The 14188-nt window shown below is 42.6% G+C and overlaps 1 protein-coding gene across 1 annotated transcript in view; it reads left to right on the top strand.

Annotated features, from left to right (window-relative positions):
* Nucleotides 1–2422: 2422 nt before the first annotated feature.
* Nucleotides 2423–14188, top strand: part of TMEM165 (transmembrane protein 165) — a 25220-nt gene continuing 13454 nt past the window's right edge. The window contains exons 1-2 of the mRNA XM_024746722.1: nt 2423–2877; nt 13734–13959. Coding sequence (XP_024602490.1) covers nt 2671–2877; nt 13734–13959 — 433 coding nt within the window. The 5' untranslated portion in view covers nt 2423–2670. The remainder of the gene's footprint in view (nt 2878–13733; nt 13960–14188) is intronic.

Raw genomic sequence — 14188 nt, 5'->3', positions numbered from 1 at the left:
GCCGTGGAACAACTAAGCCCGTGCACCAAAACTACTGAGCCTGTACTCTAGAGCCCGCAAGCCACAACTCTGGAGCCCGAGTGCCACAACTACTGAAGCCTGCGTGCCTAGAGCCCGTGCTCCACAACAAAGAGAAGCCACCACAATGAGAAGCCCGTGCACTGCAATGAAGAGTAGCCCCCGCTCACCACAACTAGAGAAAGCCTGTGCGCAGCAACGAAGACCCAATGCAGGCAAAATAAATAAAATTTATATTAAAAAAAATACAGTGTAATGCACATGTAGTAGGGTTTCTTACCAGAAGGGTGCCTACCAGTGATAGCGTTTTAGTGAGGCTCTATCTATGCAGGCCAGGACAAAAATAAATAAATAAATAAATAAAAAATAATCTTGGAATTGCTGAGCCTCCTACATCCTTATTGGTTGGGGTCAAGTAAGTACCTCTGTTTGCAAGAAAGGTATCAGGAAACTGCCTGTGTTTTTAGTTTTTTTGTTTTGTTTTGTTTTCCAAAGGAGTTAGTTACCAGTGAGGAGTAGAACAATGATAACTCTAAATCCTCAAGGTGGTGAAAGCTAGAACCAGCCCTGATGTAGCACTCCTGGGCATGGAAAGAGCTGATCACTTTGGAATCTGACACCTGGAGCCTAAACTGGCTGAGGAGCCTGAGGGCCCTTGGATCAGGGTACACTGGAAGAGCCTGGAAGAGCCCCACTCTGGCCAAGATTCTGACACTGTCACTGACCCCACTGTGCAGGTCCCCCCTGAGGGCAAGGCTTTCTGTCTGTTTACATCTGCTAAGAGCTTTGCTGCCTTGCCCTTGAGCCACCCCTCACTCAGTGGCTGGTGCATAGACATCCTGCAGCTTAACCTGTAAGTCCTCATTGCCACATCTGCCAAGGTGGCTGGGAATTCAGCCATGAGTACTTCCTGTTAGAGAGCTCTGGAGTGTAGGGGCCCATTCCAGAAAATAAGCCAAGCACCTTCCAGGAATCCAGGACACATGGCCAGTGTTGCTGCATTCACCTTTCCGTCTCAGTCATTAGACTGAGCCAGCAGACTTCCTTTCAGTTACCTCTTAAGCTCAGCAAATGCTGTAGGCGTAAAGGAGAGGGTGTTGGAGGGAGGATAGTTCACGCCTCTGGGTTCTCTACTAGTTTGTGAGACTCAAACGTTTGCATCCTAGGGATGAACTGGGAGGCACAATAGCTGTATGCCAAGCTGTATGGCATCCTAGTTACTAACACAGTAATAGAAACATGCATAATCTACAGTAGCATGAAGCAAGCACTGATGAATTCTGTAAGAGGAGGTGTTGGGGGAAGACTTCTGAGTGGTCAGGCCTGAACAGGTTTTGGAAGTATGAGTAGGAGTTTACAATGAGAGAAAGGAGGAAGTTAGTTACAGACAGGAACAGCATGGACAAAAGCTTTACTAACCCATGACATAACATGGTATCTTCAGTGAATTCAAAGTAGGTTTGTCCACTCTTCCACAGATTGTTTTGTTGGATTAATTTCTTGTTCCAGTATTTATTGATAACCTGCCTTAGTTCTTCACAAAGTACAGGCTTAATATATATAAAGTATTTATAATACTGCCTTGGCCTCAAGGTTAGCACAACCTTAGTCACACTTCTGATAACTAAATAGCTCAACTTTTAAAAAATAAGATGTAAAAATATTCTCAACCAATCATCCTTTCCTATTTCCTATGTTTGCCCACCCCAATCCCCATCCTTCAAAAATCCTAAACACTCAATTTCAAAAGCCAAACATATTAAGAGGCCAGTCTAAGATAGGTGTGGCACAAAACACGTAAAACGAAAAGGCGTTACAGGAAAAGGGTAATGTTAGATGTTTTTGGTCTGGGGGCGATTATAGGCAAACAAACAACATCTAAAACAAGGCTTGACATTTTTCTTGTTATTTCCTAAGTCTCATCTCAGAGGTTTGTTTTAAATAATCGCATCCTGACGCTCTAAGCCCATTGTCCTCAGTAGATCGCCGGGTCGGAGGCGGCACCGAGAATCGGTGAAGGAGTGCGGAACCCGGCTAAGCAGTGGCGGCTCCCGCAATTGCCACGTAGCCAGGGCGTTCGAACTAATTTGACATCTAGGAAAGGCTAAGAGACAGGCTGGACTGGATATTAGGGCAAAAGACTCAGGAGGGAACAAGAAGTAAAGAGCCGTGCGGTTCTGGGACGGTGGACAGACAGATGGGAAACGGGTCCCAGGTGGAGCGCGAGAAGGATGCGAGGCGAGGAAGGTCACGCAGCGACCTGTACCTCGGGAGCGCCGGGTCCAATAGGAAGAGGGCGCGAGTCGCACCTCAACCTGCCCGAGGACGTCACGACGCCGAGGCGGACGCCGGGCCAATGGGAGGCCGTCACAGTCAGGGGCGGAGCCCGGAGGAATTGGGCCGGGCTGCGCTGAGACAGTTCGCGGAGTCGTGTGGCCACCGTGGGCGAGGAGAGTGCGAGTCGCCGGCCACGGTCGCCGGCCTGACCTAAGCCTCACGTCCGCCCTGGCCACTTCCCGCATGCTGCAGGCTCCTCCCTGAAAGGTGGCGGCTAGGCGTGGGGGACGCGTCCGGGGACGGCTCGGGGTCGAGGCTTCCAGTCGCCCGCACTTCCTCTTGAGGCGCCCGTGCGCGGCTGTCTCGGAGGGCGGGATGGCGGCGGCGGCCCGGGGTAGCGGCCGCGCATCTGCGCCCCGGCTGCTTCTGCTCCTGCTGTTTCCGCTGCTGTGGGCCCCGGCCGGGGTCCGGGCCGTACCCGACGAAGACCTCAGCCACCGGAACAAGGAACCTCCGGCGCCTGCCCAGCAGCTGCAGCAGCAGCCCGCGGCCGTGCAGGGCCCCGAGCCGGCCCGGGCCGAGGTGAGCAGGACGGGCCGGGTACCAGGCTCGCCGCCGCCGGAGCGCCGCCCTTGACGCAGGCTGCCAGCGGGGGGAGGGGAGCCCGGCCCCGGCTCCCTGGGGTGGAAGACCGAGGAGTGCGCTTTTCCTGGGTCGGGCCTGGCCTCGCCCGGCTCCTTATGGGGGGAGGGGAGGGGAGAGCAGAGCTGGGAGTCCAACTGTAAACCTTTAGCTCGGGAGGATAAAGATGCTGCTGAGGAATGGGCGTCTTGTTGATCAGATGTATTCTAGAGAGATGGAAATACTCATCCCAAGTAGAAAGTTTTTAACGGAGGGCAGCTGGGAGGCTTTTCGTATTCTCTGAGAATAATAACATGGGCCATTTCATTGTTGAAACAGACTATCCCAAATTGTTTACCAAATTCAGCTTTGCACGACTTGTGATTTTTGCCAAATGTATATGGATAACGAAGCGTGACTCACTTTTTTAAAAACGTGCTCTGGCTTGCAGGAAGTAGCCTTAGGAATGCAGAGGAACAGTCAGTCTTTGACAGTAAGGAGTGCTGCAGCGGTGTGGGATGCCAAGACTAAATTTATAAGTGTACCAGAATCCTGCATTTTGGCCTTCACTAAGTAGATATTAATTAACATCTTAATTTATGTTAATAGAATCAGTCACTAGTGTTCAAAATCTCAGCAGCGTTTTTAAATTTAGTCCCAGTGTGGGTCCCGGGCTTTCTCCTCGTTTCCAATTTGAATTCCTGAATCCAGGCCCTCTGTAGTGTCTTCTAGTAGGGGACCATTTGGCACTCAACCCTCCCGTTTCCACCCCAGGCTACCTTCAGCATGTTCCCAGGTGACTAATCTTCCTAAACATTGAATTCCGTTTTCCTTCTCAGAAATCTTCAGTGAGTTTCCCGGCATAATGATTTTAGACCAGCCTCTTCAGCAAGATGTTCAGGTTTTTTGGTGATCCGGCTCCAGTCAACCTCTCTAGACTTTTTAGTCCTCACTCCCTTGCGCAATCATATGCTGTACTCAAATCCAAGACATGCCATGTGCTCTTGTTGCTAGTCTCTCCAACAAAAGGCCTCTAAATAAAAGGGCTTTAGTGAGCTTGAAGCCTACTGATCAGAACCTTTCCCACCCTTCAAGAACCAGCAGATATCTCCTCTCCGTGAAGACTTCCCTAAAATTTCCGGGCAAAAAGTTATTTTTCTCTCCTGCCTGTCACTCGTGGGCTCAGCTGACCCGGCTCACCATTTCCACTTCTGAAATTCAACCGAAATGGTGATTCATGAAATTCATTCTTAGTGTTCATCATTTAGCTTTCTGTCACTTAACTCACTATCAGAAGTTTATTTTAAAGTGGTAAATATTTTGGGTTGTGTAACTTTCCAGGCCTTGCATTAAAGTTTTAGTCATATAGTAGTTTTTGAGATACAAATAATGGTAGGTGTGCTTATCGATACCTTTTTAGACAGCTAGGAGAAGTATAGCCGTGTAAAAAAAAAAAAGGCAGCAGTATCCAGTGACCATATTTAAGTGTCTTAAGGATGCTTGTCTTTAAAACTGGGGATGTGAAGGGAAGGGACAGGCACAAGATAGTATGATTTTTGTCTTTACTATTTTGATATATTCTCTGTGGTTTTTCTTAGATAGGAATTTACTCTCTTCTGTATTGTAGTAGACTCTAATTATTTTGTTTTAATTATATTTTCACGTAACTTTTTGTTATGGCTCAAGTGTCTTTTTCCCTCTGGTATTATAGTATATCGGAAGAGATTTTTCTTTCACATATTTTCTAAGCTATGTAATGTAAGTATCATTTGCTTTTTTTTTTGTCCACTTGGCAGAAGTAAAATATGGCCAGAGTTCAGTTTAATAGCCACGTAAGCAAGGATTCAGCATCACTGCATATCCGAAAGTTTCAACTGTTTTGCTTTGCAACTGCATGGAGCAGATCTTTTAAAAGGGTAGGATGTTTAAATATATGCTTTCATGCCACTGTGTGAGTGTGGACTTATGAAAATGGAGAGCAAAAAATGTATTGGTAAGCTTTCAAATATAAAATGTATTATAAAAATGTAGTTGTATCTTGCGGCCATGGCTCAGCGGCCATGGCTCACGGGCCCAGCCGCCCCGCGGCATGTGGGATCTTCCCGGACCGGGGCACGAACCCGCGTCCCCTGCATCGGCAGGCGGGCTTTCAACCACTGCACCACCAGGGAAGCCCTGTAGTTGTATCTTATAGGGTGCTTTAAAGCAAGATTACTGAGATCCTTTCGTTTATGCAGTTTACTTCTAGTGACATACTCAGTTTTTTTTCTTATCCTTCCTTGGGCAGAGTATGTAGTACAAGAAGCATTAAGTCCCTTTAGTTGGGGGAAATCAGCTAGATTTAACAGAGGTAATTTATAATTTGCTGTGTATTCTGGAAGGGCCAGTGAAGGACTGTTCTGGTTGTGAAGCACTGTTGATAAAGCCACAGAAGCCTGTCACTCAACCCCGTACACATTCTCCTTACTGTATTTCTGCTTTACTGTTTCTTGGCATTTCTTTTGTCTATTATCTTCTAACACCAAGGCCTTCCACACAATATTTTAAACTTTCTTCCATTTTCATTAAGTTTCAGTCCTGCTCCATCCAGTCCAAACTCCCAATTCTAGCCTCCTTACGGCTAAGACTGATGCCAAGGGTATGAAGACCCTTGTCTTACTCATGATTGCTGTGTCAGAATGAAACGATCATGATGTTACTGCATTTATTTGTTGGTGTTCTGCTGTCAAAGCAATTCATTAAAAAAAAATCAGTGAAATTAAATACACTTAATACATTTCAAATGTCAAAATTTATAAATACATTATGAAACAGTAACATTCATAAAAACAGCTGTTTAAAGATTCATTAAAATAAAAATGTATTTAGAAAAATGTAATTGTTAAATATATTATTCTAATATGAATTAACAATAACATTCATAAAAATATTATTTAAAAAACAACAAGCTAGGGCTTCCCTGGTGGCTCAGTGGTTAAGAATCCGCCTGTCAATGCAGGGGACACGGGTTCGAGCCCTGGTCTGGGAAGATCCCACATGCCGCGGAGCAGCTAAGCCCGTGCGCCACAACTGCTGAAGCCACGCGCCTAGAGCCCGTGAGCCACATCTGCTGAGCCCGTGTGCCACAACTACTGAAGCCTTTGTGCCTAGAGCCCGTGCTCCACAATGAGAAGCCCGCACGCTGCAAGGAAGGGTAGCCCCTGCTCACCGCAACTAGAGGAAGCCGGCGCACAGCAATGAAGACCCAACCCAGCCAAAAATAAATAAATAAAAAATTTATGGAAGAAAAAGTCCAACATCCACAAATAAAAGGTGATAATGAAAATTTATAATAAAATATAATTTTATTTCTTTTTTTTTGTGTGTGTGTGTGTGTACGCGGGCCTCTCACTGTTGTGGCCTCTCCCGTTGCGGAGCACAGGCTCCAGACGCGCAGGCTCAGCGGCCATGGCTCACGGGCCCAGCCGCTCCGCGGCATGTGGGATCTTCCCGGACCGGGGCATGAACCCGTGTCCCCTGCATCGGCAGGTGGACTCTCAACCACTGCGCCACCAGGGAAGCCCTATTTCTTTATATTAATGCAGTCTTTTAAAACCAGGATTATCCATGGTGTCATTGTTTAAGTTACACGTGTATTTTTGTGCACATTTTTCCAATTTCTGAAAGGTTTTTCTGACTTCATATAATAAAGTAATGGCAAGGAGACAGTTCTGAGACAGTTCTAAGCGTTTTCCTATGACTTCTTTATCTTCAAATAATCTTACCTCTTGGGTGGTAACTTTTGTTGAGGGACTTTGTTTTTGCAGGGACATCAGTCTTTTTCTTGGTAGCAGGTTCTAGCTTTTGTTCCAAAGAAAGCATCTTCATCTTCTCTAGTTCATCACGTGTAGATGATTCTGATGCAGGGATCTGTATCAATTTCATTACAGTCACGTATGTGTTCATTTGCGCCCTGGAACTAGAATAGGAATTATTTTTTCATTGTTAATTGTTATTTTCATCTCCTGAAGAAAATGAAAGAATAAAAGGATACTCTCTAAATGAGGGAGCTTTTTAACAATTTTTCAATTTGGAACTAATTTTAACTTGAAGAGTTTTATTCAGTACGTTTTTTGGTTTTGTTTTCTAATTATAAGTTGTTGACTCTGCTATCAGGATGTAAATTGGGTTTCAGATCAAATTAAATGATCTGAGTTTCAGACCCAAATTAAAATACTGAAAGGGTGGTATTTGTACTAAGGAAAACACTGTGTTTCATTACTTTAACACTGTGTAACTGACTAGTGGAATGCCAAAATTGGAAATATAGTCACTGCTGCATGTGACTGTCCTTTACTAATCTAAATATTTGCTTCTATGCCAGTACTTTCTGCCTTTCTTCTGAATTGGGCAAAACGATCACCCTTTCCATATTTCTTTCTGTCCATGTGCCCATTCTCCTCTGACCTCCAGTACTTTCCCTTCAGTATCTTTATTCTCTCCTTTTCTTTGGTTCCTTTCTGTCTGCTTACACATGCCCACAGGTTTCTCCCGTTTGGAGGGAAAAAAAAAAAGGCCAATGACTTAACTCTACTTGGCTGCATTAGTTTCTGTTCCTCAGTTTTGTAAATGAAATTTTTAACTAGGGAATTAGCTGCTTTTCCACATTGCTTTAGTCTTCTGTTATCTGGCATCAGCCCATGTCTTTACATTGAAATTTCATTTTTGAAGGATACCTGTAACCTACTTAATTGCTAAATCCAGGGCTCTTTTTCAGTTCCCGTTTGACGCTATTATCTATCCACTTTTTTAAGACTCCTGATGTATCTTGGTTTGTATGAACTTGAGGAAATGGTTTAACTCTATTGGTTCTCAGCTTCTCCTTTTGTGTTAAGCTGGGATAACAGCTTTAAGGTTTTGAGTATCAAAACAATGTATATGGAAATCCCTGGCCCTTAGTTAGCAGCTCAGTGAAATGGTGATTGCCCCTAACTTGAACCATCTGTGGTGTTCTCCTGCCCGCGCCTCTAAATATCTAAGACAATTTTGTTTTCTCTTTTTCTCCCCCCTCCACACCTTCCTTAAATATAGACATTGTCTAAGGTTCATTTTTTCAATGTAATCTCTGCCTTTGCAAGACTAGCTGATAAATTCAGGTTGCCAGCAACCAAATACATACCTTGAGGCTGTGCTGGCCTAAACTCAGGTTTTCATTTCTGATGACTTCTTGGAAAGCTGTATTTGAAATGCTTTTTATCCTCAAATTGAACATGTGTGAAACCAAACCCCTTATTTTTATTCCTCTTTCCCGTGTACCTTATGAGAATATGAATAGCATCTTTGATTCTTTGCCTTTAAAAAATTCTGTTAATTTTTCTTTTTCATCATGTGCAGAATGTTTTCCTTTATTTTGTCTTCAACATTGGTCTTGTGCAGCAGACCTCCTACTTCTAATTAATTGGTCCAGTGGCCTGTATTCTCTATATTCTCTACTTTCTGTACCGATCTGTTAGTCACAGTGCCTTAATTACGTTTGTGTCTTCTACTCAGAAACTTGAAAGGGCTTCTCGCTTGCCTCTAAGCTGGTCCATAAACATACAGGCTTTTCGGTTCCAGTCCAGTTTATCTTTCTTATCTTACCCCAACCATTCATCTGGTGGTTTACTCCCTGTTATCAGAATAAAGCCTGTATTTTCTCAAATTGTCAGTCCAGGGCAGAAGGAGAATGCATGTACCTGATGCATTTTGAAGTTAGCCACTCCACGAGTGACTAGTATGAATCCTGCTGCGACTTTCTGGGAGCCTAATGTAATGAACCTCAGAATCGATTCCTCCGCATTGGTCAAAGGTTGCCCCACAGGGGTTAACTCCTGTATACTTCTGGGTAGTGTAGTGAGTAAGTATGTGCACCGCGCTTACTTTCTGGTTGGATCTGCCTAAAGCTAGTTACAGCCTGCAAGGAATTGGTCCTCCCTAGCTGGAGTAAGAGATTGGGTCAAGAGATTTTTGAAGTGGTGCACAGTAGGTGTCTTTAATCATGTGCATGGTGAAAAATCCAAAAGGTACAGAAAAATGTAGAATGAGAAGTGTGTCACCTCCTCTTGTATTCTAGCTCAGGGGTCAGCAAACTGTAGTTTGCCGCTGACTGGGGTCAGCAAACTGTAGTTTGCCACTGACTGCCTGTTTTTGTAAATAAAGTTTTGTTGGAATAGAGCCAGGCCATTCGTTTAAGTGTTACCTACGGCTGATCTCAGGGTGTAGCCTCAGAGTTGGGTAATTACCAAAGAAACTTTACGGTCCATGAGGTTAAATATTTGGCCCTTTAAGTAAAAGTTTGCCAACACCTGTTCTAGTCATCCTGGTTCCTTCCCTGGCCACTGTTACCGTGTCCTGAGATTTCCGGTTCATTAGCAACTGTGTATATACTTTATATACCTCCCTAACTCACCGCCCCATAACATACATGCAGTAACTATGTACATAAGATGTACTTTTTTCAACTTAAAAACGTCTTAGTGATTTTTTTATTAGTGTATATAAAACATTCTTATTTTTAGCCCCGTAATATTCCAGTATATGGAGCTACCATTTATTTAACCAGTTCCTTATGGATGGACATTTAGTTATTTATGTCTCTTAATTATTACAAATGATAACATTACAGTTATACGCGTTTCTAGGACAAAACGATTAACTCCCTGAGTATTCCTACCTCAAACTTTGTTCCAGTCATGTACTTGGTATGACTCATTGCCCACAGTATGCCTGCAGTTTGAGGGAAGTGGGATCCTTAAGGGGCTGGAGTTGTTGAGGTACGGCTTGCTCAAGAGGCTCTACATAAGTTGGGGCTTGAGGAATGTGGATGAATAGGGGCATAATAATAGGAAGGTAGGAAGGGAAGCAGGACTGCGTGACTGAAGGCTTGTGTTACCCAAAAACTTGAAGTGTTCTTGAGCCACACTGCCCAGTACTACAGCCATGAGCCATGTGGCAGTTTTTAAGCACTTGAAAAGATGTGGCGGGTCCAAACTGAGATGTGCAAGAGATGTGTGCAGTGAGTAGATACACACCGGTGTTTGAAGATTTGGTAAGAACAAAAAAAGAGGGTTAAATACTGATATCTCATTAGTCATTTGAAAAATATTCCTAGAGTAGTATTTTGGATATATTGGGTTAAATTAAATAATATTAAAAGTAATTTTATCTGTTTTTACTTTTTAATATCTGGCTACTAGAAATTTTATTTTATTTTACTGTTTCGGGCTCCACTGCGCAGCTTGCAGGATCCCAGTTCCCCAACCAGGATCGAACCCGTGCCCCTTGGAGTGGAAGCATGGAGTCCTAACTCCACTGGACGGCTAGGGAATTCCCTAGAAATTTTATTTTATTTTTAATTTTTAAAAAAATTAATTTATTTTGGGCTGTGTTGGGTCTTCATTGCTGCGCGTGGGCTTTCTCTAGTTGCGGTGAGCGGGGGCTACTCTTCGTTGTGAGGGCTTCTCATTGTGGTGGCTTCTCTTGTTCCAGAGCACGGGCTCTAGGCACATGGGCTTCAATGGTTGTGGCTCGCGGGCTCAGTAGTTGTGGCTCGCGGGCTCTAGAGCACAGGCTCAGTAGTTGTGGTGCCAGGGCTTAGCTGTTCTGCGGCATGGGGGATCTTCCCGGACCAGGGGTCAAACCCATGTCCCCTGCATTGGCAGGCGGATTCTTAACCACTGTGCCACCAGGGAAGCCCCCTTTAGAAATTTTAAAAATTCATTATGTGGCTTGCGTTATTTTCTGTTGGACAGTGCTGCTCTGGCTCATCCTTCATTAGGGAGGTTCACCAAGGTTCACTTTGGGAATTGGTATGTGATTAGATGGGACATGTTTGATAGTTACCAGAATTAAGTATTTGCATTTTATGTTCTAGGCATAAGAAGGTCATGATGAAATTAGTTTTAGGAAGATTCAACTGGTCACGTTGTGGTGTGCTATAATAACCGACTGTAACTGAGTGCTTACTGTATATTAGGCACCATCCTAGGGGCTTTATGTGTAGTAATTCATTTAATCCTCACAACAGCCTTGTAAGGTATAGGTACCCCTCATCTTAGAGATGTAACTTGAGTCACAGGGAGGTAAACTTACTGGCGCAGGGTCATACAGTAACCAGTAATACCTTGGCTATGAACCCTGGAAGTCTGATTCCAGAGCCCACCTATTAAACCAGTACATTCTGTCACTCTGAAGGTGAATTAGAAAAAGGAGATGATCCTTGTACACAGTAATCACTTGGGCAATTGATCGACAACAAATGAATGAATGGTAATTGATCATTTTCTGCCCCTATTTATTAACACTTCAAGTTTTTTAAATCTTCTATCTTCATAATACCGTGGTACTTTTGTTTTAAATTCTTATCACACCGTGGTTGGTGGCTGTTTAACACTGATTTTGGCTATCCAGGATGAGCTCAATATATAACAAAAACTGTAAGTTAATTTTTCTTGTGCTTTGTATATAGAAAGGTTTTAAGAATATGTAGTTTTTTTTTTGCTTTATGCTTGCAAGGCAAGTTTTATTCTCATCATTTCACAGAGGAACAGAGAGGCTAAGTAATGTGGCCACGGTTTTATGGCTGCGAATTATAAAACGATGAGAATTTGTGGTTTTGATCATTATTGTTTGTTTTTAAAAGTAAACATTTTCTGTTTGAGCTTGCAGCTAATTGGTTGTAAATAAATGTTTTAGGAATATTTATTCCTAAAAAATTTTCTTGGAGTTCAGGTCCTAAATATTTTGCAATGAAACTTTTTCATTCAAAAGGTATTTCCAAGAGGAAAACGTTGCATTAGTGAAAGCTGAATGAAAATGCTTATATTTTTTATGATGCTTAATGCTCATAGGGTATTGGAAGAGACAAGAAGATCAGCATAGTTGGAATTAAAATGATAATGGAGAGAAAGCTAAAATCCCTTAAAATGGTACTTGCTTAATCAAGAGCTAGCTTCTGAGGCTGCCCTTTTGATTTAGCCCTCACACCAAGTATTTTCTAAATTGTTAAATTTCCCCAATTTTTAGCTCAGAGGTCTAGTCTGAGTAATGCTTAAAGTTTTCTGATCTTTACCGTGGAATTTGGGAGTCAAGTTTATGTAATGTGTTAAGGAATGACATGCACACTTAAAAATTTAGGATTTTATTCTTATCTCTGACTGGAGCCTTTGTGAATAAAAGTACTTCTTTTTATACTCTGTCCAAAATCACATACATTCTTGGGTTTCTTTTTCTTTTTTATCCCTCAGGTTTCTAGAGACTCATAGGCTTTAAAAATTAATTAAAGATAGGCAATTAAAATTGGAAGAGACCTTTAGAAGTGATTCCTTTAGTCCAGGGTCTTTCCCCCTAGGAACTATTGATATTTTGGATTAGATAATGTTTTGTTGTGAGGAGTTGTCCTACGCATTATGTCCTGTCCGTAGCAGCACTTCTCGCCTCCACCCACTAGATGCCATTAGTTTCCCTTCAGCTGTGACAAAAAAATGTCTCCGGACTTTGCCAAAAGTCCCCTGGGAGACAAAATCGCCCTGGTTGAGAACCTCTGATGAGCACACTTTCTGTAGGTGGTGGTTCTCTTCTCTGGAACTCTAACGTTGAGGGGGGAATTTGCTACACTCTCTAGAAGTCCATTTCAGCCTCTGGGGGCTCCTGTGGAGTAGAAATCTTTTGTGTGTGTTAAGCTACAACCTGCCATGCCACCTATAACTTTTTAGTTCTATCTCTTGGGACCATATAGACTTTCATTAGACTTTCTCAATTATTGGAACATAGGCATCCAGTCCTTCCTGGTCCCTTATGTGATTGTTTTAGAGACTGAGTTGGCAAACTTCCTTTTGTCATGGGCCAGATTATAAATATTTTAGGTTTGGGCCACGTGTTTGCAGGCTACTTAAGGTCTCTGTTGCATAATTTTCTTTTCCTACTTCCCTCCATCCCTCCCTCTTTCCCTTTTTCTTTTTTTTTGCAAACCCTTAAAAAACGTAAAAGTCATTCTCAGCTGGATTTACTCTTAGCTGTTGCTTGCCAGTCCCTGGCTTTAGAGTCTCTTCTGTCTGCAGTAATCTTCAGAGGGCAGTGCCTTCTTAAAATGTGCTGCCTCAGAGCCAGTACAGAACTTTGGGTGAGGGCTGTGCAGCACGGAAGATGGGCTTGTCACTAACTCTTTAAAGTGCTTAAAGTGCCTGCTGCCTTTTTGGAGCTTTGTCACATTTTCAACTCAGAATGACCTTAACACCAGCTAAGACTCTGGCTTATCTTTTTTATTAGGCCACATTTCAGCCTAGGATATTTTTAGTGTAGGACCAGCCATATATCCAGCTATATTAGATCTCATCTTAGCTAGAGCCAACTCTTCTTCTAGCCTGTTGAGAGCTTTCCGGATCCTACTTTGTTCTCATAAGTGTTCATCATGAAATTTCTCTCAGCTTCCTGTTCAATGTTTGATAAGCATACCTTGGGTCTTACACACAAGTTATGAATAAAAATTTGAATGAGACATAGCTAAGAACTAAATCTCAACTCACACTTAGAAAACAAGGTAATTTTGATGTGTGGATATAGCTGGTCTCTACTCTTTTTTTTTTTTAATTGTTTTGTAGACCTGTAGTTGGATTTCCATTGTAGCAGGCATCAATCAGAGGTTTCTGTCATTGCTAATGGCTTTCAAAGTGATTAGACAGTAAGTCAGTCTAATGACCATGACAGAAAAACAATCTTAATTCACATTCAAAATAAAATAATTTAAAATAATGACTTTTTTCAAAGAAGTAGCTGATAAATATGTTTTTTTTTTTTTTCAGAAAGGATTTACACCAGCTGCTCCAGTTCATACCAATAAAGAAGATCCAGCTACCCAAACTAATTTGGGATTTATCCATGCATTTGTGGCTGCCATATCAGTTATCATTGTATCTGAACTGGGTGATAAGACATTTTTTATAGCAGCCATCATGGCAATGCGCTATAATCGTTTGACAGTGTTGGCTGGTGCTATGCTTGCCTTGGGCCTAATGACGTGCTTATCAGGTGAGTGCTTTTTCCTCCTAATGAGTTTATTGAATTAAAGAGAAATCATGGTGGTATTAAGTCACTGAATCATTCAACTAGTTATATTGGAATTTGGTTCATGTTTCAGAACTTAGTAAGCAGAAAATGTTTACAGTACATAAATTCCTAAAAACGATATTGCACTTTTGAAATTAAATTTTTTTTTTTTTTTTTTTTTTTTTTCCCACGGTACGTGGGCCTCTCACTG

This window comes from Neophocaena asiaeorientalis, unplaced genomic scaffold (genome assembly GCF_003031525.2).
Source record: "Neophocaena asiaeorientalis asiaeorientalis breed wild unplaced genomic scaffold, Neophocaena_asiaeorientalis_V1.1 scaffold19, whole genome shotgun sequence".
NCBI lineage: Eukaryota > Metazoa > Chordata > Mammalia > Artiodactyla > Phocoenidae > Neophocaena > Neophocaena asiaeorientalis.
The sequence above is the reverse complement of the archived record's forward strand: the minus strand, read 5'-3'. Positions and strand labels throughout refer to the sequence as shown.